At 37.3% G+C, this 26956-nt stretch overlaps 1 protein-coding gene across 1 annotated transcript in view; it reads right to left on the bottom strand.

Annotated features, from left to right (window-relative positions):
* Positions 1 to 2629: 2629 nt before the first annotated feature.
* LOC135222356 (uncharacterized) overlaps positions 2630 to 26956 on the bottom strand; it is a 39874-nt gene continuing 15547 nt past the window's right edge. The window contains exons 4-5 of the mRNA XM_064260442.1: positions 3432 to 3524; positions 2630 to 2803 (exon numbers count right to left, since the gene is read on the bottom strand). Coding sequence (XP_064116512.1) covers positions 2630 to 2803; positions 3432 to 3524 — 267 coding nt within the window. The remainder of the gene's footprint in view (positions 2804 to 3431; positions 3525 to 26956) is intronic.

The raw sequence follows: 26956 nt of genomic DNA, 5'->3' as shown, positions 1-26956 counted from the left end.
AATGCTCTTGAGAAAGAATCTATTTTTGTTAAGCTTGGCTTCAGGAGCTAGAATTTCAGAACTGTCGGCGTTATCCAGAGATCCCAATCATATAGAATTTCTTCCCACAGGGGAAGTTTTACTTTCTCCGGACGTACTTTTATAGCAAAGAATGAGGATCCTTTGATGAGGTGGGAACCATGGAAGGTTGTACCCCTTCCACAAGATGTCTCTCTTTGTCCAGTATCGACCTTCGAGCCTTTCTGTCCAGGACATCCTCATCCTCTTCGGGTCCCCTCTTTATGAGAGAAAAAGGTGGTACTTTATCTACTAAGGTATCAGGCAACAAATCTGTACTTTATTAAGCAAGCCAACCCTGATTCCTTCCCTAAAGTACATGATGTCAGGGCAGTTGCCACCTCAATTAACTATTTCCAACACATGAATTTCGATGATTTAAAAAAGTATACCGGATGGAAATCGCCGGACAGTATTTAAGCGTTCTTATTACTTAAAGTCCTTGGAAGCTCTGAAATTTGTTTTCAGCAGTTGCGGCGGGTAACATAGTTTCCCCCGACTCTGCTTAATCTTTTAGTAGAAGATCCAGTTCTCCTTTCTACCTATCTCACCCACCAACAGTTTGTCTATACCTGCCATGTTCATCTACGTTTACCTTGAGTCTTAGCTGCTCTTATGATGGTACAGTGGGTGCCCCTTATTTTTTTGCTAGGGTCACTCACAATTGATTGTATATAATGATCTCTTTGATGTGGTCCCCTTATTTTTATGCTAGGGTGACACATCTCATTTACAATGGTTACGGGTTTTGTATACTAAGTCATATACATTTCTTTATTATATTATTGTCGAAGTTTGTTCCATTCAATTTATTATTATAATTGCTTTAATTACTTTGTACTATTAACTATACACAGATGTTAAAGATCAACATATATTCCATGTAAGCCCTGTATATATATGTTAAATTTAAGTAATTTTAAGAAATATTATTAACTTTAAGTTAATTTTAAGTAATATTTCTATTCTGTATCATTGTGTATATGTATATTATTAGCAATTATATTTCTTCATTTTATTTTATCTTTTATTGAGACCCTTTTTTGTCTGTTTTATTTGTTCTTTACAATCTTGTGCTATTTCTCTGGTACGATTTCGCGCAGCGACACGAACTGAGCCCAGAAAAGGGATTTTGACGTAAGGAAAAATCTATTTCTGGGCGATTGGTTCGTGTCGCCAGCGAAATCCCACCCTGCCCATCCCAACACTCAAGATTGTCTGCTAACTTCAGGATGGCCACCAGAGGCGCAGCAGTCGGCAGCATGGGATGGAGTAGTAGTAGTTGCTGCCCACTCTGTGGGTCGGCTCCCCTCTAGTGGGGGTTTTGTAGTGGGAGATTTCTATTGGCAAGTGGTTCGTGGTAGTGGTCTCACTCGCCATAGTGTTCATACCGACACCCTCTTGGAGGGTGAGCGAGTCAGTAGTACTGACCTTTTCTTTATTTTATTTATTCTCTGGTATGTGTTAGTACATTTACCTTAGAAATAATGGATTAAAGGATATTTCGCTGGCGACACGAACCAATCGCCCAGAAATAGATTTTTCCTTACGTCAAAATCCCTTAAATATAAGCTAAAATCTTACTAATTCACTATGTTATTTTCTTTAATGAATTGATATTATTGCTGATAAATTAATATTAATATTTTGAAAATAGTAAATCTTTATTATCATACTAAAAAAACATACATCTTTGTAGTATAGAGAGAGAGAGAGAGAGAGAGAGAGAGAGAGAGAGAAACTGTGCTAAACTATAAAGGATTCTTATCTTATCATAATATGTGTTTTTTAAAAGCGTCGTAAACTCGAGCGTCGGAAGCGTCAGCGTCTGACGCTTCCGAAACCTCGGAACAAGCGTCGTAACCCAGGGCGGATTTTTCAATGAATATTTAAGAAAAAGCGTCGTAACCTCGGAACGTCGTAACCCGGGGACCGCCTGTATTAGATTTCCAGAGGCTAACAAGAATTTTTAGCTGGGTTTTGGGATTGCATTATAGAAACCAAAACACACACACACAAACATACTAAAAAACTCTGTACATAGAGAGCAAAAGAGACATCCTTTCTCAAAGGTGGTAAGAAGAAAAACTATGTACATCATGTGGTTGAAGTTGGGTTGCTGCTGTCTCCCTATCTCACTCTGTGACAGATGCCAGATGCCACCAATACCCTGTATAAACAATTGTTATTGCTTTTTTTTTTTGTCAGTTTCTAGCTGCATTAGAAGATTTATCTCAACGTTGAGACCCAGATTTGTTCCGCATATGAACAACTCATGATTATCTACAACAACACAGTTCTAAAATAAAAAATATTAGGATGATCTTTGACTGAAACAAGGTTATTTTTTTAACAAGCCTTCATTTTCTGTGGTAAGAAAACATCTCTCAATGTAGCAAAATTTGATGAAAATTGTTTTGGCTAAACTGAGGATCATTTATTACACTACAATTGTGTGTTCTCATTTGATAGCAGCTTAGTCATGGATTTACTAGTATAGGTAGGCTGGAAATACTTAAAGGAAACTGGTTTAGCCTGAATCTGTAAGTAGCAAAGCAAGGGATTAAATTGTTCATGGCAACTTGATTCTATATGCTGAAGCAGAGCTGAGGAACTTCTTAATTGTAGTTCTGACATGGATATGTGAAGCAATGGGAAGACAGTTACTATTTACCATTGGGTCAAAGGAACAATTAATTTTAGTTATTCTGCTCCTTTTGTCTGCAAGATACTTGAGAATACACATCTGGTGACATTCAGAACAGAAATGATTACATATAGGATTAATGGGTTTGCCATGAAATAATTCTTAACCCTTGTGGATAAAATGGGATAATCATATATTAAAGAAATTATCAAAGCTGAAATCCAATGTCTGGGAATTGTAATGCATTGCAAGGTATTTCAAAATACAGAGTTCACTAACTAGTATTTCATAATGAGCACCATACAAACACACAAGCAATAAAAATGCTTGTGTTGTGCTCATCATCCTTGTTAGACTGAAAGGCTTGGTGGTCTCTGTTGTTTATTAAATATGCATTTACTATATGAACTTATAACGGATATTATCATTACTCCTAAAATAATGTCATTTTATATGATTTCTGTCACACTTCCGTACTCTCACAGAGCTTGCCTATAAACGGAATTCCTTGAGGTGTTTTCCCAACAGATAATGTTAAATATAAACTTATTCAAGCAGTATCTGCAATTAACAATCCATAACACTGTCTTGGTTAAAATGCCTTGTTCACATAATTGTTGTGATCCTTGATAGATTCTTTTAAAGGCAGAAGCTATTTTCAAATATTTTAAAAATGAGTGTACAGCCATATCATACAAAACACAAAACAAAACATGATTAATCTTACCTTCCCTATCCTAGTTTTGTTCATACTTCCAAGATCTACTAAGGTGTGGACACCAGATGTAACTTCAAGAGCTGCATGCTCCTTAGATAAGACCTGAAATTAATAAAAAAAAAAAAAAAAAGTGTATAGTATGGGTCAATTTACCATATAAAATTAGTGACAACTTCAAAACCTTCTTGTGTAACTTTAAAAAAAACAATTACCAAATCATGGTGGTTTTCTACATCATCATTTTACATAACCAGTCAGCAAATTGAAGAATTACCATGCAGACCATAGTAAATGAGTAGGGCAAAATGAAATTCCACATTTTCATTAAAGTATTAAATATTTAGGGCAAAAACATCTGGCCATGACACTATTTAAGTCATTGTAACCAGGTCTATGGCACAGTAAGGTGGATTGTGCCGCCTGTAGATTTTTTAATTTCGGTTGGCAACGATTTTCAGCTACCGTCAATCCCCAAGGAACAGAACTCCTGTCGGTAACTGGGGGCTGCCTGTATGGTATGTATATATTTGTGTGTATACAGTGGTCCCCCTGTATTCGCGGGGGATGCGTACCAGATGCCCTACGAATAGTTGGAACCCCTATAAAAATTTTCATACCTAGTTTCATTACGGAAAAGGACCCATTTCAACGTAAGGACAAGTGCTCGGTGGAGAAGGGTAGAAACAGAGTTGGACTTAAAATTCATAAAACAAGAGCCTATGAAAGACAGGCTTACGCTTGCACTTTGTTTGAACGCCAGTGGGGATTGCAAGGTGAAACCCCTACTTATCTATCATTCCGAGACTCCTCGAGCCTTCAAGGCCCACAAAGTGCTAAAGGAGAAGCTTCCAGTGATGTAGAGGGGCTAAGCAAAAGCCTGGGTAATGAGACTTTTGTTAACCAAGTGGGTAAATCTCTGTTTTGGCCCGACAGTGAAGAAATTCTTGGAGAAGAGCCTTCTTCTGAAATGTCTGCTGTTGTTGGACAATGCCCCCGCTCACTCTCCTAGCCTCAAGGAAGATATCCTAGCGGAGTATTCTTTCATCAAGGTTCTTTATCTTCTTCCTAACACCACCCCTCTCCTCCAGCCCATGGACTAGCAAGTGATATCGAACTTCAAGAAGCTGTATACAAAACATCTTTTCAAGAGAAATTTCGACATCTACGATACCACAAACCTCGCCTTGCATGAATTTTGGAAGGAGCATTTCGATATTGTGATATGCATCTGACTCATCAATCAAGCTTGGCAGGAGGTTTTGAGGCAAACCTTGAATTCTTCGTGGAGGAAACTCTGGCCTGATGCCGTATCCAACTGAGAATTCGAGGGATTCGACGTGGGCGAAGCTGATGCAGATTCAGAAACAGTTGACAATCCTGAAACTGTTTCACAACCAGACCTTGACGAGATCGTTGCACTCGGCAACTCCATGGGGCTGGTTGTCAACGACGGATGACCTGATGGAGTTGGAGGCCATGCAACATAACGTCGTTCAAGACGAGTTCTTTAGCAGCAGCGAGGAAGAGGAGAAGGACCCTATGACATCGGCAGAAATTAAGAATGCTCTAGCTGCTTTTCATAAGGTGCAGTCATTTGTAGAAAAGAAACACCCAGAAAAGGCTTACACAGGCCGTATGCTTGCACAATTGATGACGTTTGCCTAAGTCATTTCAGGAAACATTGTCAAAAGCAGGCAGAAGCAATCTTCCTTGGTTAGTATTTTTGAAAGAGGCCTTTAGTAGGAGTAAGCAAACAGGAAGATGCAAGTAATACTACAAAAAAACAGAAAGTTGAAATTGGTGAAAGATATTAAAAAAAAAAAAAAAAAAAAAAAAAAAAAAGTATAAGTAAAAAAAAAAAAAAAAAAAAAAAAAAAAAATAAAAAAAAAAAAAAAAAATTTAATTTCAAGTTTTTGTAAGTTAAGTGTTAACGTTTTGTGCCATTTGTTAATGTGTTTTGTAAAGTTTAGTCTTAATGTTTCCTGACATTTTTTAATCCTCTTACGCCGATTGGACGTATTAAACGTCAACATAAAAAAAGTTTTTTTTTAAATTCACGGAAAAATACTTATTAGGCCTAGCCAGCCGAAACTTTTGAATCACGCGCCTTGGGGGATGCTGGGAGCTCACGAATCAAGCGTTGTTTTGTTTACAATCGTTATGCAGGCGCGCAAGCACGAATTTCTTTCTTATCACACTAAAAAGTATCCGTTACACATCTCAGAAATTATTTCGTCACTTTGACATAATTTTTGTACCATTTTCTTTTTAAATTAGCTGTTACATGGAGTATTATATATGAAAAATGTGTGCAATTTTTATGTAGAATAAAAAAAATACTCATGATTGTAGATTTCAGCAGTTTTGAAATATTTTCATATAAATAACGATAAGTGCCAAATTTCATCCTTCGGTCAACTTTTGACCTCTACCCGAAATGGTTTGAAAAACGCAATTGTAAGCTAAAACTCTTATATTCCAGTAATATTCAATCATTTACCTTCATTTTGCAACAAATTGGACGTCTCTAGCCCAATATTTCGATTTATGGTGAATTTATGAAAAAAAACTATTTCCTTACGTCCGCGCGGTAACTCTTCTGATAAATTTTTTCATGCGATTGTCGTAATGTTTGCACCATTTTAAATTTGCCGTTACATAAAGTTTTATATATGGAAATGTGCGCAATTTCATGCACAATACAACTAAAAACAACCCATGGTTGTAGCTTTTATCAGTTTTGAAATATTTTCAGATAAAATTGATAAGTGCCAAAAATTCTAACTTTCGGTCAAATTTGACTCTACCGAAATGGTCGAAAAATGCAATTGTAAGTTAAAACTCTTATAATCTAGTAATATTCAATTATTTACCTTCATTTTGCAACAAATTGGAAGTCTCTAGCACAATATTTTGATTTATGGTGAATGAAAAAAAAAAAAAAAATTTTTTTCTTTACATCAGCGCAGTAACTCTTCCGAAAAACATCAAAATTTTTTTTCGTCCAATTGTTGTAATATTTACACCATTTTAAATTAGCCGTTACATAAAGTTTTATATGTGAAAATGTGCACAATAAATAATTGAAGGTTGTAGCTTTTCTCATTTTCGAAATATTTGCATATAAATCACGATAAATAGAAAAAAACCATGTTCGGTCACCTTTGATTCTACCTAAATAGTTGAAAAACGCAATTGTAAGCTAAAACTCTTACAGTCTAGTAATATTCAGTCATTTATCTTCATTTTGAAACAAATTCGAAGTCTCTAGCACAATATTTAAATTTATGATGAATTTAAACAAAAACTTTCCTTCCTTCCACGCGCGGATTCTCCGCCGCAGATCTCCGAAATGCGTACGTCACATTATCGTTATATTTCCTATATTTCATATTAGGCGTTTCATAGAGTTTTATATATGAAAATGTGCACAATTTCATGTAGAATACAACAAAAAATTATTGAAGGTTGTAGCTTTTCTCATTTTTGAAATATTTGCTTATAAAAAAATATATATAAAAAAATTTGACATTTGGTCACTTTTAACTCGTCCAAAATGGTCGAAACTGCAATTATATGCTAAAACTCTTACAGTATAGTAATATTCAATCATTTTATCTTCATTTTGAAACAATTGGAAGTCTCTAGAACAATATTTAGATTTATGGTTTGAATTTTTGAAAAAAAAAAAATTTTCACGTCCGCGCGTTACAAATTCATGCATCATTTTGTGATAATATTATCTCTGTTTTGCTTTGATCGTTTTACAATGTGTTATATACCAAAATGATTGCAATTTAGTGCACAATACAACAAAAAAAATTAACTTGTTAGCTTTAACCATTTAGCTCACAGTGCAATTTGAATACAATTATATATATGACATTTTGTTTTCGCGCTATCATATATCGCATTATTTTTATTTTTATGAATAGATATTTTGTTTCATTTCTGATGTTGCATACTAAACTTCAGGCAATGACAAAAAAAGGAGCCAAAAATGAACTCTTAATCTGAAACTAAGCGCTGTGATTTTTTGAAAAAAATATTTTTTCCGCTTCGGCGCTCACTCCGAGACCGCCTTGGCATATGGGAGACGATTTTTATTATACCCCTTCAGCGTAAGAGGGTTAATGAGTTTCGTAAAGTTAAGTGTTCAAGTTTTCTGCCATTTGTCCTCCTCCTCTGTCACCACTTTCGGAGATCGCCTCACTCGAAAGGTAAGGTTCCACATTTTACTACATACGTACATACAGTATTTCTTGTAGATCCTGCTCTCCTATTGGTCAGCATCTGTCCCATCATGCCTCTATGTAAAGGCGTTCCTTGACCATTTTTTGTGGCAGCGTTATTGTAAACACTGGAATTCGTTCGTTCACATATATTTCGTTTGTTAACATAAATTTGTGTTAGTGATTTCGCTTTCATTACACGTACTGTAAGTTACTTTATCGTGTTGTGTATGAACTTAATTAGTACTTACGTTATTAGCCATGGGTCCCAAGAATATTGCTGAAGTTCACGGAAAGAAGAGGATGCTTTCTATGGAGAACGAAGATGGGGATAATCAAGAAGTGTTAATGTTTTCTGCCATTTGTTAATGTGTTTCGTAAAGTTAAGTGTTAATGTTTTCTGCCATTTTTTAATGTGTTTCATAAAGTTGAGTTTTCATGTTTTCTGCCATTTGTCCTCCTCTGTCGCCACTTTTGGAGATCGCCTCACTCGAAAATTAAGGTTCTATATTTTACTACATATGTATGTACATGTACGTAAAGTATTTCTTGTACCATGTACACTAATACACTTTATTTACAGGTACGTACTACAATAAAGGTTATGTTAGGTATTGAATGGTCCAAAATGTTGTATTTCATTGTTTATTGGTCAATTTAGCTTTATTATAAAATTTAATGTGATGTTTTTGTAGGGCTTGGAACGAATTAGGCAATTTACATGTAAAACATAGTTCAAGATACAAAAAAATCAGGTTACGAAGGCTGCTTCGGAACGGATTAATTTCGTATCCTGATGCACTACTGTATATTTGTGTGTGTGTGTGTGTATATACGGTGGTACCTTGGCTAATGAACAATCTTGTTCACGAACAAATCGGATTACGAACCAGATGCTCAAACATTTTTTGTTCCAGTTCGTGAACCATGGTTCATGCCACGAAAACAAAAACAATAGGCTAACCACTTTTCCTCCACTTTATCTATCCCATTTTCTAGTTAGATTAACCCCTTTTCCTCCATCTCTTTATCTATCCCATCTTTTAGTTGTTTAAAAAGAAAAAGAGAATGCTAAAAGTATTGTAAGTAATGTTATACTTGTTGTATAAATGCACACAGCCAGAAACAGCTGATCTATGAACAACCGAATCCAATAACAACAGCGGTCTGCTTGCATTTCAACCATCGTACGATACTAAAAAATTACAGTGGTTATGTTACAAATGACATTACCATATCCTTATTCGCTGTGGAGAAAAGATCGGCAAGGGCATACACTGCTAAATTTAAGCTACAAGTTGTAGCTAAAAGCTAAGGAAAGAATTTTCATCTGCTAACGGCTATCATTATGCATCAGCAAAATGGATGAAATTCCTACAAACTCAACATGAACAAAATTCGAGAGAAATGGGTTTTAATCAAAACTATTTGGCATGAAAGAACACATTTTAATGTTTTCACTCCGATAAATGATAAATACGTAAAGCTCATTGTATTCTGATGAAATTAAGTGAAAATATCGAACGCAACCTGTTGATTTTTTTACGCAATAAACATGCCCTCAGCGCCATCTACTAATGAAAAAAATTACTAAATTTTGTTCACAATGATACATATTTAACCCCTTCGCCACCGGCCTGTTGCGTTGCTGCAAATGCTTGCATACCGCATGAGACCCCCTGTCGACCGTGAGTATCAATCATTACTTGCTCAGACTAAATTTTATGTTATTCATATTTTTTCCTTTATATTCTTATGTGAAAACATTGTGTATATATCAATGAATTGTGTATATATCAATAAATATTTTTTACCACATTGGCAAAAAATAAAAAAAATATAGTAAGGATATCAGAAAAATATGAATATTTAGTAGAAAAAGTAATTGCAAAAGTAGAAACAGTTATAAAGTAGTAGAAAGTAGAAGTAGTAGTAAAGTAGTAGGAATAAAGTAACAGAAAAAGTAGTAAAGTATTAGTAAAATAGTAGTAGTAGTAATAGCAGTACTAGTTTCCTCACTGAAACAGTTAGTCCTAGGTTTCATAAGAAACAGCATATACATCAATGAATGTTTACGGCATTGGTAATAATAATATGTAATAGTAATAATAAAGCATTGATGAACTGCCCAAAAAAAAAATGCATCACGTAAGCAGGTGAAATCTGGTGTGTAAGCAGGAATCCCATTGTCACCCTCCGTGAATTGAGGGGGCTGGGTCTGGGCGCACGTCACAAGATGGATTAGTTATGAACCCCCAACCTTCATCAACAATCGGTTCAATGTCTTCCAAACACTCGTTGTCACTGTCATCCTCTAAGAAACTATCACTATAATCATCATCCGACAGATTTGGCAGGTACTCAGACCCTGACTCTGAAACGCTATCTGACATGATACTGGAGAAAAAACTGCAATCTAAAGGGAAAAAGGTTTAGAATTCAAATCTACATGGTTTATGGACAAAATCATGATCATCCTTCTCAGATAATAGCCTGAGGTGCACTGGCATGTGTTGGCCAGTACCCCTCCTAATATCCCATATGAAAATGACGTCACGACGTCCACTGGACGCTCAATGGCTAGAATGAATTGAGGGTGGAGCTTCAGCACCTCTCTCGCACATAATACTGTGTCTGGAAACCATCCAAGCTGAAGAAAACAGCTTTGCTTTTCGAGGAGGTATGAAAGACGTATAAGCGTACACCGCGATCTTTTATTACTGGACCGTAAAAGATGTACATGTGTATGTCCCAGTCCTGAAGTGGTTAAGTGATATTTTGACTTGAAAACACTTTGTCTAACATAAAATAACCTTGTTCCATATCAATACAGTTGGCTATCTAGATTCATTTATGCTAACTAGAAGCAAGAAAATTGCTCTGATTTCAGTTCAATAAAGTAAAATAAACTTAACTCGCAATTGTCCTCAGCTGATTTCCAAACCAAAACATTGATTGCTGTTTGTATTTTATAATATAAAATAATATGAAAATACATACAATATTTGGATGTAAAGAAGTAAAAATGTTATTGATATAATACAATTAAGTTTGTTCATACTTACCTGGCAGATATATATATAGCTGTATTTTCTGAAGTCCGACAGAATTTAAAAATTCGCGGCACACGCAGTGGGCGGCCAGGTGGTAGTACCCATTCCCGCCGTGGGAGGCGGATATCAGAACTATTCCATTTTTCTATTCATATTATTTTATCAGTGCCACTGTCTCCTGAGGGGAGGTGGGTGGGCACTTTAATTATATATATCTGCCAGGTAAGTATGAACAAACTTAATTGTATTATAACAATAACATTTTGTTCATGAAACTTACCTGACAGATATATATATAGCTGAATCCCACCTTCGGATGGTGGGAAGAGACAGAATATTTTTTGATTTTTTGGGAAAACTAAATTAAGTAGATGATTTACATCTTGGTTCCTCACCTGTTAGCATAGCCGACTTCGTGATTACTGTCACCAAAGTCAACCCTCTGCTTCTGCGTTACTAGAGTTGCCAGCGAGGTAGAGACCTGTAATGCTGGTGCGCTCTAGATGATCTGTCAACGGTGGGCGTGACCACAATGTGACTAGACCATATGACCATACTTCTGAGGGTAACGAAGCTAAAACCACCACCTGACCTAACCTATCAAAGTTAGTTCCATAACCTTCTAGGCTAAAGAAAAGGAACGCGCCTCAAGCGACCAACCCTTCAAGTTAAAAGCACACCTATCCCTTTTCTATAGGATAGGATTTGTGTTGCTTCCTGCCCCCAATAATATATCTACGGATATGTATGGTCCTAGCGACTTACAGATCTGAAATGTCGTCTTCACATCCCGTCGGGAGTGTGAAGCGAAAACATAGTTTGCTTCGCTAAAGCGTGGCACTCAGGATGTTACTTAGTGTCATGCTCTGTTGAAAAAATGCTTCCGAGGCCGCGCCCTCCTCACCTCTTGAGCATTCATATTAAGAAAAAATCTCAAATCTTTATGCAAACATAATGAATGAGACCTCTTAAAAGAACTCCTTGGCTATAATGCCAGGGTGTTCTTGGACATGAACCAGTCTGGTCTTTTTACGGAACACCGCAGATTGTCCGTTGACCTTGATTTCTATAGTTTTATCAAGATAAAACTTGAGAGACCCTACAGGGCACAGGACTCTCTAATGCCCTTGCCCAATAATTGTGCCATACCCTTGGTCTCCAAACCTTCGGGTCAAGGGTTAGACAGGTTTTCGTTCTTATCAAGAACGGAAGGCTTAGAGGACAGACCGCATTATGTCCTTTAAAGCCAAAACCTCTGATGATGGCTAAAACCTCACTAACCCTCTTTGCCGTGGCTAGAGCGGTTAGAATATTAGCCTTTCTGGTCACGTGTATTAAGTTCGCAGAAAGGATAGGTTCGAAATGCTTTTGGCATCAGAAACTCACTACGTCTAAGTTCCATGCCGGAACCTGCGATCCAGAGAATTTCAAGATCTCCACAGACCTCAAAGATCGTGAAGCTTTGTTGTTTGACAGAACCGAATCTCTGAGCCTAGAGGCCGTCAACAACATATTTGCATATTCTACAATAGTTAGGACTTCTAGCTATCTCATACTTCAGACGGAAAGATAGAACCATAAGGAAATTCACAGAGGTCGAGGTGGAGGAACAGTCATTTCCCTTCACTATCCAGAAACGGCCTCCTCCGATTGAACACTGAAAATAGGCAGCACTGCTTTGCCTTGGCCAAGAGACTGCCATTACTCTTGAAGATCTTATCGCTATGTACCGTTGAAGACGAAGGTAGATATTGAATGCAACCTACGTCTTCACAGACGAATCGAGAGAAGGATTCTCAAGATTCTGAACCTGTGCTTACAAATGACTGAAAACACTAACCGCTATTTCATTGCTGTCCGGTGAGAAGTCGTAGTTGCAATGAAAGCGGGGCGTTCTTCAGTAATGAAAACACAGGGGAAAGCCGCCTGAAGAACTGCTTCTCATGGGCTGAACATTTGGAAGTAGAGCTGTCAGGTCGGAGAGTAGGCGATGTCTTTTGACATATCTGTTTAATTCTTCGGGTTGAACAATGAACAATTGTACACCTACGAATATTTTAAAGACAAACTCAGATGTCTGCAAAATCATTCGCATTATCGCAGTGCGATGCAGCGGGAGACTTGTCCAGACTTCTGTTACCGTGCGGTAAACAGTAAAATGAAAGAGTCTAAGAGATATCTCTGTTGAAAATTCTCGCAATATCGAAGGCGATGGAATCTATCGTCACAGCAGTAGATGGTCCTTCATAATTGCGAGAATCCCAGTTAATCAGAGACCTAAGTCCATGATTGTTGGGCAGAGATACGGTTCGGTAGTCAATCAAAGCAGGGGAGAGAGAGAGACATAAACAACCGTGCATCTCGGAGGCCCAGCTGATACTGAGCTGCTATCAGGCAGTTTAATACGCAGTAGCTGAGCCTGAGCTCCCGCTGACTCGTCATCCTGAGTTGCCAGGTAATCCATATTCCACCAAGGAATGCGTTCGGCTAGAACCACCGAGCATAAAAGATATGCTCGAGCAATTATATTTAGGCGAAACGAATTTCGGTAAATATAAAAGTTGAAATGGTGTTGTCGTGACACAAAACCATAAGTATATAAAATTGAAACAAACTCCTCGGAGGTTGCAGGCAACCCCGAGTTGCAGTTCAATTAGAATACTTCTCGTCTAAGTCGCAATCCATAGAATAACTAGGATATGCGCCCACCCCTCGGACAATTCAACTGCTTAGTAGAATCATGTCGCTGGAGGATTAATAAACGGTAGTATATTTATAGGATTCTGAACAACGATCTCCATCCTAAATTCTTTCCTTCAAGAAAACAAAATAAGGATTGGAGATCGACCACCTTCGATCTCTATCGAAGAGAGTGAAGGAGAAGTCTTCCTCGAAGGAAAGCTTCAATGGTGAACAGAATACTATCTGCCTGAGTTGCAGCTACTCCCTTTACCACCGGAATAGGTATGATATTATCGAGCAAAAGGAAACTCTCAAGCAGGCCTATTTAAACGCAACAGAATTCGCTAAATACAGAAGCTGAGTTGGTGTTGTCGTAACAATACCTGAAGAGTTGTTCTTACTCCGAAAACTCTGGAAGATTGAAGGGAGTGTCAAATAAATACATTAGAACACAGTTCTTTCGGCTTCTATCCGCAGAGGTAAAAAATACGAGAGTTGCGTATGACTTGACTTGACCCATGCGTTAGCAAAATGACGCAAAGATAAACTACGTAAGTATTGTAGTAATTTGAACATCGAATTCTCTACTACATCTTTCCTCAACGAGGAAGAGAGAAAGAAAGGAAAAACGACTGTCCACGTTCTAATGAATGAGACTTTTTAAAAGAACTCCATGACTCTTTGCCAAGACTCTTTTCCAAGAAAAGGGAGTAATATTCGAATAGAGATCATCAAGAGAGAACCGAGGATCGAAAAGGACCGTTCATGTTCTATGATATTGGACATAAGACTTCCTGGATCTAGTCTACAAGTCTTTTTCTTACTCCCCGGATGAGCCTCTGAAAATGAATGAGAGCTCTTCCGAAATTTGTTAACGAGTTTATCCGCTTAAACGATAAAAACGTTAAAATCTATGTCAATGAGAACTACCCCATTTATGAGGGGTCCCCCACTAAAATGACAAAACGTTTAGTATCCTGACAATGGGGAAAACGTCCTTACTTGACAAAACTATTAGTACTTTGCTAATAGGGGAAAACCCTTTAACATGACCGAAAGTCACCCAGGAATCCGAGTATATAATCTTCCCGATTCTCAGAGAAATCGATGAAAGGAAAGAGGGGATCGAAGAAACAAAAAAATTGGGTCGGGTTGTCTCTCCGCTACCTCCGAATCCTTCCTTTTTTTTTTTTTTTTAAAAAGGAATGTCCTGTGGAGAGTCCTGAAAAAACCTCGTCTTGACGAGCGTTTATAAAGCGTCAAGCGTCCTAAGAAACGTCGTCGTGCAAACAGCAAATAAGACGCCTTCTACAAGTCTTTTCTCTCGCAAAGCGTCCTGCCGAGCTTCCACCGAAGCGTACCTGGCGAATGTCCACAAAAGCGTCCTCATAAGCGTCCTGCTGAGCGTCCTCCAAAGCGTCCTGCTGAGCGTCCTCAAAAGCGTCCTGCCGAGCGTCCTGCTTAGCGTCCTGCCGAGCGTCCTGCTTAGCGTCCTGCTGAGCGTCCTCAAAAACGTCCTGCTTAGCTACTAGCGTGTCTGAGCAGAGAACACCAAGTCTTCTGAACGACGTTTCAGAGAGGAACTCGTTGAGCGCCCTGATGCATGCAAGGCCCGCCAAGAGGCGTCCTGGCGAGCGACCTTGCCAACATCTCAATGTTATGACGAACCGCGTTTTGCGTATGACGTTGAATATTTTCAAGGGACGTCCTCATGCGAGTCTCCATGGAGAGCCGCACGCTGCTCCTGAAGTGTGTGAACACTAAAGGAAAGACGTTATGGCTTTCGTCTTCAAGACGGGCCTTAAAGACCTTCATACCTTCTTACAAAGACAGTGTCTTAGTAATGCAAAAGACCATCTCCAGAAACGCACTCAGCAAAGGAACGCCGATCGTCCGAAAGACACCCTCGCAAGGTGCTTGCCGAGCGTCCTGGAGAATGTCTCTACTTATAGGACGTCGAGCACCTCCAAAAGCTTCCTCACGTCTAAATTGCCCTCTTATGCCGAACCAGAGACATAAGTTGTTTGATGTGCAAAGCAGCTTGCCGGACGTCAAAAACTTATCAGCTTGCTTTTTCCGAAGTAAGCGAACGTTACATAACGTATACGGAGCGCCATTAGGAGAGGAGACGAATACTGAGTTGCTCCTCCAAAAGGTGGAATCTAGAATGTCCTTGATTACCAAATCCTTTTGGAATGCTAGCGAGGTTGAAACAGCTCTAACTTCATGAGCGTTCCCTCGCAGGAGGCTCAAATCACTCTTCTGGCAAGATGAATGAGCCTCCTTAATATGTCCCTTAGGAAAAGAGCCAGTGCATTCTTCGAAAAGGGTAAATGTGGTCTCTTCCTGAGCACCCAATCATTACCCGTAAGGACCTCTTACTTCCTTCGTTTATGTAAATATAATTCGAGAGCCCTGACAGGGCACAGGACTCTTTCATCCTCTCGTGACGAGAGAGAGGACGTGAAGCGTCCTCTTCTCTAAAGCTTCTTTAGGGGGCGCGAGTCCTTCCGAGAGCTCCAACCCCTGTGTGGGGAGGACGCCTCGGAGGACGAGAAGCAATCCTTCAAGATTCGTGCACGTGCTCGATCTTCGGCAACCTGGGAAGCGACAACAGGACCTGCCGAAAGGAAGCCAGATCAGCATGAAAAACCCGTAACCTTCCTTCGGCTTTTGACATGCCCTCTCCCTGGTTTCCTGGGAGTCCGACAGAGGTCTAGGCCTAGAGGCGTTATGGGGCCGATCTGACGTTCCCTCACTAACGAGAGAGAGGACGTGAAGCGTCCCCTTCTCTAAAGCTTCTTAGAGGGCGCGAGTCCTTCCGAGAGCTCCAACCCTTGCGCGGGGAGGACACCTCGGAGGACGAGAAGCAATCCTTCAAGATTCGTGCACGTGCACGATCTTTAGCAGCCTGGGAAGCGTCACAGGTTCTTCCGAAGGGACACCAGATCGGTGGGGAGCCACCCGTAACCCTCTTGCTGGGCTTTCGACATGCCCTCTCCCTGAGTCCTGGGAGTCCGACAGAGGTCCAGGCCTAGAGGCATTATGGGGGCCGATCTGACGCCCCCTCCACAACACAAGGGCACTACACTTCACAACACTGATTGGAGAGCGAGCACTTTAGTCTAAGATTACTTGATGTAATCCTCTAGCAGACACTTCTTCTAGGCCCGTAAGCCATCCCACAGGGTTAGGCAAAATAAAATCTACAGGAGGTTAGAAGGTTCATTATTTCTAACTTCTGTTTACTGTGGAGGAAAACTCCTGATTCTAACACGCTCTAAAATGCGTACATGAATCCTACTTCTTCCGTAATCAGTCACATTACACTAATTACATTGAACTTACGCAAAGAAAACATGTAAACGTCATATATACTAAGCGAGTGTCTACCGAAAGTTCCGGTAGCCTCACCTTACCGCATTCAGACAACAAAGTCTGACACTAGGCTAACTAGCTTCAGACATCAAATGCAATGAAAAAATTTACGATAGCGTATGCCTAGCCACAAATCCAAGTCAATAATCGAAAGAATAATTAGGATACTTAAGCGGCTAATGAAGTTTCAAAATCCTAGGCGGAGGTCTGTAAACAGTTGTTTACGACCGACCGGCGACAGAAAAAATATGAATAGAAAATGGGAATAGTTTCCTGATATCCGCCTCCCACGGCGGGAATGGGTACTACCACCTGGCCGCCCACTGCGTGTGCCGCGAATTTTTAAATTCTGTCGGACTTCAGAAAATACAGCTATATATATATCTGTCAGGTAAGTTTCATGAACAAACATAACTTTGTGCCAGAAAACCACTAAATAAAATTAAAATTACACACTGTCATTTCAATTAAAATGGTTGGTAAAAATATAGTTATTATTATTATTAATAGGTGTTAGTTTTTCCAGACCTCTGAGTCTCAAGTAGACTCTTCTCGGGTCTGGTTCTCAGGGATCAATCCTGAGAAAAAAAAAAAAAAAAAATATATATATATATATACTTTATTTGAGAAACCCGTCTTATTTAAAAAATTTATGATTTTATTAATTGAAAAATCCCTGCTTTCCGCGAAGAATATTTTTCATTTCCGAACTCCGCAGTAAAATAGATCTTTGCTGGGTCCAATTTGGGCACTCAACAAGCAAATGCTGTACTGTCATGGGTGTTTGACATCTGTTACATTTCACTGGGTCAGCATGTGGTGTTGACATCAAGTGACCATGTGAGAATCTTGTGTCTCCTATACGTAGCCTTGCTAGGATCACCTCTTTTGCTCTTTCCTCCTGTGAGGATGTCCTCCATGCATAGACTTCAGTTTTTATCTTTTTAAGTTTATTTGTTGTTGGCACAGAGGCCCATTCTTCTTTCCAATCCTGGTTAAATTAATGTTTTAACTGATTTTACCCAGCTAGACACTGGGGCATATGAAATTGTTGGAGGGATAGTGCAGGCTAATTTGGCAGCAGAGTCTGCATATTCATTTCCTTTTATTCCACGTGTGCTGGGATCCAACATATTTCCATTGATATTCCTGATTGGAGGAGTTGATGAATTTTTATTTGAATTTCCTGTACTATTTGGTTTCCTGGTTTATACTGTCTTATTGCATCGATAGCGCTATGTGAGTCACTGAAAAATAACAGAGACACTTGCTTTGCCTCAGATATCATATCTAGAGCCATCTGTATGGCTGTGACTTCAGCAGTAAATACTGATGATATTGAAGGTAGGCTTTTTTTACTTATCATATTTTTCGAATAGCAGATGCTCCTACTCCAACATATTTTGGAGCCGTCTGTATATATCATAAATTTGTCGGCCTTTCTTCTAATGTGCTCCAAAGCATGTTGGCGGCGGTACATTTCCCCGTAACTTGTCATTTGTTTTTTGAGTAGGTAAGACAGGGAGGTACATATCTTTACTCTATTTAAAATCCATGGTGGTGGCAATTCCATTGGTGGGTGAAAAATTGGATTCATATTATGTAATGTTCATTATGTATCTAGCTCTAGCCCTCTTTTTGGGAAAGAGCTAGTACTATTAACTGCTGTTACTTGATTACAGTTTTGGAAGCAGTAAGTTGCAGGAGACGATCCTGCTTGCATTGAAAGACCTCTTTGTATTGTTATTAAATTACGGTGATGTTTTAAGGGCAAACACCTGCCTCCACCAAAAGTGAGTTTGTTGGGGACGATCGGAAAGCTCCTGTGCACAATCGCACGCTTCATGGTGCACTGCATCGAGAGATTTTAATGCAGATTCTGATGGCGGATGAATATATTGGACAGCAGTAATCTATTATGGATAAGACTGTTGCCTTATATATCATTAATAAAATGTCTCGCTTTGCTCCCAATTAGTGTGTGATAACTTTTTTAATATGGCAAGGGCTTTGATGCCCTTGGCTTTAATGTATTTGATGTGCTCTTTCCAATTTAAATGTTTGATCAAATATCTTACTCCTAGATACTTGATTTTTGTACAAATTGTATTTCAGTGCTATAAAAGATGCAGTTTGATTGTTTGTTCTTCATCCACCTTTTGTCTTTGTAGAAGACGATTGCTTTTGTTTTATCATTTGAAAAATTGAAAAATTTAAATCCAACTGAATTTGCCCAACTACATATATTTGAAATGGCAGTACTGAGAACTCTCTGAGCATGTCTCAGATTACTACTCGTATAGTAAATGACAAAGTCAAACACATATAAACTGTTTTTACACTTGGTAAATTTATAGTAATGTCATTGATTGCTAAAGCAAACAATGTACAGCTCAAGACACTACCTTGAGGGATTCCTTCTTCAGTTTATAGGTTACTGAGTAGGAATTTTCTACTCTTACTTAAGAAAAAGTTCTGTTTGTTAAGAACGTTCTTAATAAATATTGGTAAGTGGCTCTAGTCCCTTGGAATGGAGTTTTTGCATGATGTTATGTTTCCATGTTGTATCGTATGCTTTTTCTATATCAAAAAATATAGCTACTGTTAATTTCTTTTGTTCAAAGCCTTTTTTGATATGATCTTCTAAATGTGTTAAGGGATCTAGGGTTTGAATCTGCCAGCTATTGAACCAGATTGTGTTTGGTGTTAAAATGGATTCTTTGGTTATACATACGTTAATCGTGCATTAACCATTTTTTCTAAGATTTTGCATAGGCAACTTGTTAGAGATATCGGTCTATAATTGGATGGATTACTTGCATCCTTTCCTGGTTTGTTTATTGGAATAATTATGGCATGTTTCCATTTATCAGGAAAGACACGTTTTAGCCAGATACTATTGTAAATTTTTAATAAATATGATTTAGCTATAGGAGCTAATTTTTCAATCATTTCAAATGATATTTTATCATATCCTGGTGCAGAGGGATGACAAGAGTTGATGGCATTATCTAGTTCATCCATGTTAAAAAAATATAGTTATATTCCAGGTCTTCAAAGTTTCAAAATTGAGTATTATATTTCTTTTTGTTTTCTGATACTTTGAAAATGTGTATCTAGGCTGGAGTAAGCACTGATGTTTTCAAAATGTTTCCCAATTATGTTTGATATTTCATAAGTATCATGGTATATTTTTCCATTTAACTGTATTGCACTTCTTGGAGGTCTTATATGTTTTCCATTGATTTTCCTTATCTTTTGCCAGACATCCCTTGTGGATGTGTTTGAAGATATGTTTGAGACATATTCCTTCCATGATGCGATTTTTTCAGCTATTACCGTTTTTCTAAATTTGGCTGTATATTTGTTTATATAGTGGGTTTAATGTGGTTAATGTTATGTTTTGTTATAACTATTTTTGTTTAATATGTTTATACTATAGGCATTTTGTTGAGTGATTTAAGGCGAGTTTTGAGTCTGTTTAGATTGCGACTCAATATATGTTTTGATTTTACTTAATGTGTTAATGTTGGATTCCACCATGGGACAGGGGATTTTGTGGAATGTGTTTTGGGGGGGGGTTTTTGGAAATACTTTTATCTGCAGCATTTATTATGAAGTTTGAGAAGGATTCACATGTAGTATTGGTGATCTTCATTATGAGGGAATGGTGGTATGTTTCGTGTGTATAGGAAATATTTATCCCAGTTAGCTTTTGGATATTATATCTTGTAGGTGGCAATATTTTGACATTACTTAAGTAGTTCAGAATGATTGGGAAATGGTCACTTGTGTATGAATCGTCTAGGACGTTCCATTCAAATTTCTCCGCTACATCATTTGAACATAATGAAATGTCAATTGAAGAAAAGGTTAGGTGTGTATTTGAAAAATATGTTGGAACTTCGCTTTCATTGAGACAATACAGATTGTGTTTCATTATAGTATTCTCTATGTTGATTCCGGATGTGTCAGTGGGGTTTTATTAATATCCCATAATGGATGATTATGTGCATTAAAATCTCCTACTATAAAGTAGTTGGTTCCTGTATACTTTTGCTAATAAGTTCGAAAATCACTGACATTTTGCATTGAAAATTTGGTTGGTTATATTAAATTACAAATAGTAATTTTACTTTTATCAGGCATATACAGTTTAATTGATGTTATTTGATATGGCATAGATGGTATGTCAACAGGTTAATATGTAATGCTATTATGAACGTATATGGATGTGCCTAATTTTCCACGTCAGTTGGTGAATAACAGGCAATTTTTATAGTGTTGGATATTGTAGGGTTACTTCCTATATGTTGTAGACATATGCACATTGGGTTGTGGTCTCGTATGATTCTTTGTAATTCCCAGACGTGTCGGGTTAAGAGACCATTTATATTCCATTGAATGATTTTATATTCCATTATTATTTTGGGAGGAATTGGTGTTAAATTCTGTAAATTGATTGCTGATTTTACTTTATCTCGTAGTTTATATGCATTTGAATTTATTTTTTGTGGTTTTTTAATCGTTGTATTTGTATGGTTGGATTAGATTCTGCAGTTGTTTGTTTTTCATAGTTAAATATTAATAAGTCTATTTTTTGATTTTATAATTTCCTTTTTGTATTTTAAGGATTCAGAACATAATTCGTTCTCATGTTGGTGTGTTAAAGGGCACCTCCTTAATTTGGTAAAATTGTCAATACAATTTCGTACTGTGTCCTCTGTCTTGGTAGTTAGTTGGTTATATGTACTTACAAAGCATTCATTACAACCACAAGATGAAGCATGTTTGGTAATGTTAATTATTGGTTCAGAAGTTTTGGTCTAGCTTTAGAAATGTCTGGTTTTGTAATTCTATTGTTCCTTTTCTGTAGTGATAAGGACTGTTGGTTTGAGGGGTTATTTGTTTTGTTGTTGTTAATGGGATATTTTCGGTCTTGTGGATGGTTGGGGGGTGATAGTTATATTTTGGTTTGGTTTAATGGTGATTTTCATTAGTATTATTTGATGGAAATTGTAAAGAGTGATCTTTACTGTCCAGATGTTGGCTGTTTGATTGAGATTGAGGGTAATTGTGTATTTTCACTTGTGATGAGGTTAGTTTAATATATTTTTTAAAATGTTCTCCTGGTGTAGTTGGAGTCTCTCTGGATTGATTGTAATTTTCAATATTTACTTTTTTTTCCCTTAGGTGGGGTTCTTTCTAGAATTCTTTTCTTTTTGCCCAGTTCGATTATCATCATTATTTAATTCTTCTTCTATTGGAAGTTCTTTTTCCATGGATAACTGAATCAATCTATGTTGGTGGTGGTATTGGTTGTTAATATCACTTTTATTTTGGGTTCAGTATTATTGGTATGAAATCCAGTTTCCATGTTTTATACTATCTTGTTTGTCATTGTGCTGTTTGATGTCTTGATTTTTAGTCACATTTGAAAAGGTGGGGGTTTTGGATGGATTGTTAACGGCCTCTTACTTTTAGCTCAAGTCTGGCTTCCATGACTGACATTCCTGTCCTATTTATTAACAAGCTGAAGTTCTGTGTTATATTTGGTAAAAATGAACACTCCTTAGATTTTGCGTGATGGGCTAGTCCACAATTAATACATTTTAATTGTTTACAGTTCCAATTAGTGGTATGGTCATCTGATGCACAGACTGCACATATAGCTTTATTACGCATCTTTTGTATGTGTCCATACCTTGAGCACTGTGTACATTGTAATGGTTAGGAACAAAAGGACGAACTTCTCTATTTTGTCCAAGAATTTTATTTTAAATGGTAAGTCTTGGCCTGTAAATTTTATTTTGGCAATGTTTTGATATTTTTACTTTTAATCTTTCCTACTTGAAATAGAGTATATTCTAAATCGTGGATATTGTTATATCTCAATTTTAGGGAGTCTAGCAATAGTTGTTTTGAAGGAAGCTCCTGCTCGCTATTGGGTAGGATGACTGTACCCTGTACATAATTCAATGTTTCAATGGCTTGTAATTATTACCTTTATATTATTTATTTATGTTATACTTAAAAAGGCAGTGGACTGCTTTTTATTGGTTACTTGGATAAGCCATTCATTGTCCTTGATGTGTCTGCATTCCATGTCTTGTGTTGGATATATGTTAAGTAATTTGTTTTCTAGCATCGCTGCTGAGATTTTGTTGTCAGACTTGAGGGACTAGAAATCTTGACCAATTTCTTATCTGTCCAAAGAGGTCATCAAAATGTACCAATGTGGGATTAAGTCGGTAATTTTTGTTTCTTTTTGGTCCTTGTTGTTTTATGTATGTTGCTTGTCTATTATGATTTTTATATTTTTCTGTATTGCTGAGAGGATTATTTGTCTCTAATTCAGAATATTGTTCATCATATATGGTTCCATTGTTACGATATTGGAGTTTACCAATTTATTTTTGTTTGTTTCTTTTGTATTTATGCACTCTATTTGGTTTTCTGGCTCTGCTGCTTTACTTGAACAGGGTGTTCCTTTGTATCTTTTATAGTACTTTCACTACTTGTGGCAGTACCTAGGAAATTCGGGAGTGACGTGCCAATGGTCATCAACTGTGCCGTAGTTTTTCCATCATGGACCCAGGGGTACTCAATCATTTATTTCACAGTTCATAAATTTTGAGTTTTTATACATACACACAGGAACACACCCACCACAAACACACACCACACACACACACACACAAAAAAAAAAATTCTTGAAAAGATATCATTGGCCCTTCGCCGAAGTTAAATTTTCTGCCAAAGGCACAAGTGAGAAAGGACTCCCAAATGTCCGCATCCCTACCCTACCCCAAAAGGGGATGGCATAACATGATTAGTATGGCTCAAGTGTAAGCAGAACCCGCTTGCTAGGACTAAGAGTATTATGTTAATACAATTATCCCCATCCTAATCACATTATGGCAAACTGGATAGAATGCCGAGAGTTCTATTCCTAGAACCAGGCCCCCCCTGGAATCCGTGGTCCAGCTCCACAGAATAGTTCCGCCTGAAAAACAGGTCCGAACATGTCGGGTAGATGATGGATCTACCACAGTTCTCACTATTTAGCTTCGAATTTAACTCCACGTTAAGCCATGATATGTTTTCTCATTTATTTGCTTTCAAAAATTTTGGCAAAAAATGGAAAGGTCCACATAAGTTTATTCGAAAATATATAATGTCATATGGGACTCTTGGGTTCGAACCTGGGAAGAGATTCCTGAGGTTCGAGAGCCCCTCACCACGTCAAGGTGGTCCCAAAATGAGGTGTAAAATATAGGAGTGCATATACATACGTACAAACATAGTTCTCTTCTCCCTATTTCTTTAAAATCCTATCATGAATTTTGCAATTACTGTTATATATTTTATTATTTGAAAATATTAATAAACATAGTACATACTACATGTACCATAAAAATTCTCCCATCTCAGAGAGAGAGAGAGAAACGGAAGAGAGAGAGAGAGAGAGAGAGAGAGAGAGAGAGAGAGAGAGAGAGAGAGAGAGAGATAGAGAGAGAGAGAATTATTATCTTTATCATTTAGTTATTTAATTTACACATAAAAAAGCTTGAAAATTTTTGCTGGGTTTCTTCAGGATTTGAAAATATTGCGTTGTGTTCACGTGTCTGTGAAATACTCGTGTATGATAATTAGTTAGGTTCCAATGAAAAGATCGCGCCATTGTGAATTCATGCAACTCGAATCCTGTAGACTGAGGTTATTCCTGTATACATTTGATATCTGAACTTTCAAGATAGGCAGTTATAAGTGTTTTTGGAGGGGTTCTGACTATTCGTGGGGGTCTGGTACACTAGCAGGGCTATCACAATGAGTGGGTTTGTATATTAATCATTAGTCAATAATTATTAGCATCAAACACAATATATTATATTTAGTAATATATATTACATATATATATAGATATATATAATATATATATTATAGTATATATATACAGTGGTCCCCCCGTATTCGCGGGGGATGCGTACCAGACCCCCCGCGAATAGTTAGAATCCATGAATGTTTGGAACCCCTATAAAAATGCTAAAAACAGCCTATTAGTTAAAACTTAAGAAAAACCCCACTAAAAAATTTTCATACTTGGTTTTTTTAATAGTTTTATCACAAAAAGTGCATTTTATGATGAAATTGATAAAATTAACCCAGGAATTTGTGGATATTCTCATAGAAAAATACCGCGAATGCGCGAATTTTCCGCGAATAATGCAGGGAAACGTTCCCGAGAGAAATCCGCGAATGTGTGATCCGCGAATCCGGAGAACGCGAATACAGGGGGTCCACTGTGTGTATGTATAATAATATATATATATATATATATTATATCTTATATATATATATATATATATATATATATACAGTGGACCCCCCCGTATTTGCGTTCTCCAGATTCGCGGACTCACACATTCGCGGATTTCTCTCGGGAACGTTTCCCTGCATTATTCGTGGAAAATTCGCGCATTCGAGGTATTTTTCTATGAGAAATATCCACAAATTCCTGGTTTTTGTTATCAATTTCATCATAAAATGCACTTTTTGTGATAAAACTATTTAAAAAACCAAGTATGAAAATTTTTAGTGGTTTTTCTTAAGTTTTAACTAATAGGCTGTTTTTAGCATTTTTATAGGGGTTCCAAACATTCGCGGATTCTAACTATTCGCGGGGGGGTCTGGTACGCATCCCCCGCGAATACGGGGGGGACCACTGTATATAGATATATATAGATATATATATATGTACAGGCAGTCCCTGGGTTACGACGGGTTTGGGTTACAACGTTCCGAGGTTATGGCGCTTCTCAATTATATTCATCAGACATTATTTCCAGGGTTACGACGCCTACAACGCTCATCTGGCAGATGAAATATGACACCAAAAATGCAAAATAATAAATATTTGAAGGATTTTTTAATGAAAAATGCAATAAGAATGCAGTTTACATAGTTTTCAATGCACCCAAAGCATTAAAAGTAAGGTTTTCTTAGGATTTTTGACGATGTTCCGGCTTACGACGATTTTCGGCTTACGACGCGTCTCAAGAACGGAACCCCCTTCATAACCCGGGGACTGCCTGTATATATATATATAACTGTATGAAGTGTTGTAAAAGTGTTTGCAATATTTTCAGACTTCTTATTTTGCTTAGAGTTAGTATGCTCTAATAATGTATATTCAGATTTCGTATAACATAATTTAAAAGTTAAGAATATCGTAGAATGTGAGAAGAGAAAATAGCATTGTCCTTTTGAAGCACGAAAATAGCTGTCATCACTCGAGGCCTCATGGTTCCAATTTTTTTTTTTTTTTTAAACAATCATGCGACGCTCGTGACTTGTTTCAGACTTGTGTCTGTTGAGAAACCATGTGAAGATTGCATCATCTTTCATGAGGTCGTTCTAGTCTGCCTAAAGCGTTTCACATATGTCTGATACCTTTCATTTCATATAAATAGTTAAGAGATGTTTTTGTAGTGAAAACTGTATTGAAAACTATCTAATATTACTGGTAAATTAACTATTATATATCTCTCGATTTGTCAAAAGAAAATTTGTTGACTCATAAATAGCTTAAATTTTGAAGTGTAAAGTTTGCGACGTCACTCAAGGAAATGATGAAACTCAATTTCATTCGAGAAAATTCTATAATCATATCTTTTATTTTAAAAGACTTTTATTTTCTTAAATCGTGTAATAATTAATTTTATTTATGATTGTAATCCCACTTTCTCTCTATTTATTGTTCTGAAATAAATTATAATGATTTAGTAAAGACCTGGCCCCAAAGCATTTCGCTCTATGTTACAGCCCTTTTGGGCCAAGGTCCACTGATCAGTTTCCATACTATGAGAGCTAATTTTTGTTCATTCCAGTATCACAGACCATTGCTTTAATTGGGAGTCTCTCTCTCCCTCTCCCATAGGAGAGAATTTAGATTTTCACATTAACATAAAGATTTTGTACTTAGTAGTTGGTCACTAGTGAATTTAAGATTTGGTATTTCTTAGTTATTTCATATTGTTTAGTGCTTATTGTGGAATCTGAACAGACATTGTACAAGTATGTAACGACACCTTTTCTTTGGAATATTATGAACTTTTTGAGTACTTTGGTAAATTTTTTGGAATATGGTGAGTTTTGGAGCACAAACATAACTGGTACGAAGGTAAT

Source organism: Macrobrachium nipponense, chromosome 3, assembly GCF_015104395.2.
Source record: "Macrobrachium nipponense isolate FS-2020 chromosome 3, ASM1510439v2, whole genome shotgun sequence".
In the NCBI taxonomy this organism is placed as follows: Eukaryota; Metazoa; Arthropoda; class Malacostraca; order Decapoda; family Palaemonidae; genus Macrobrachium; species Macrobrachium nipponense.
The sequence above is the reverse complement of the archived record's forward strand: the minus strand, read 5'-3'. Positions and strand labels throughout refer to the sequence as shown.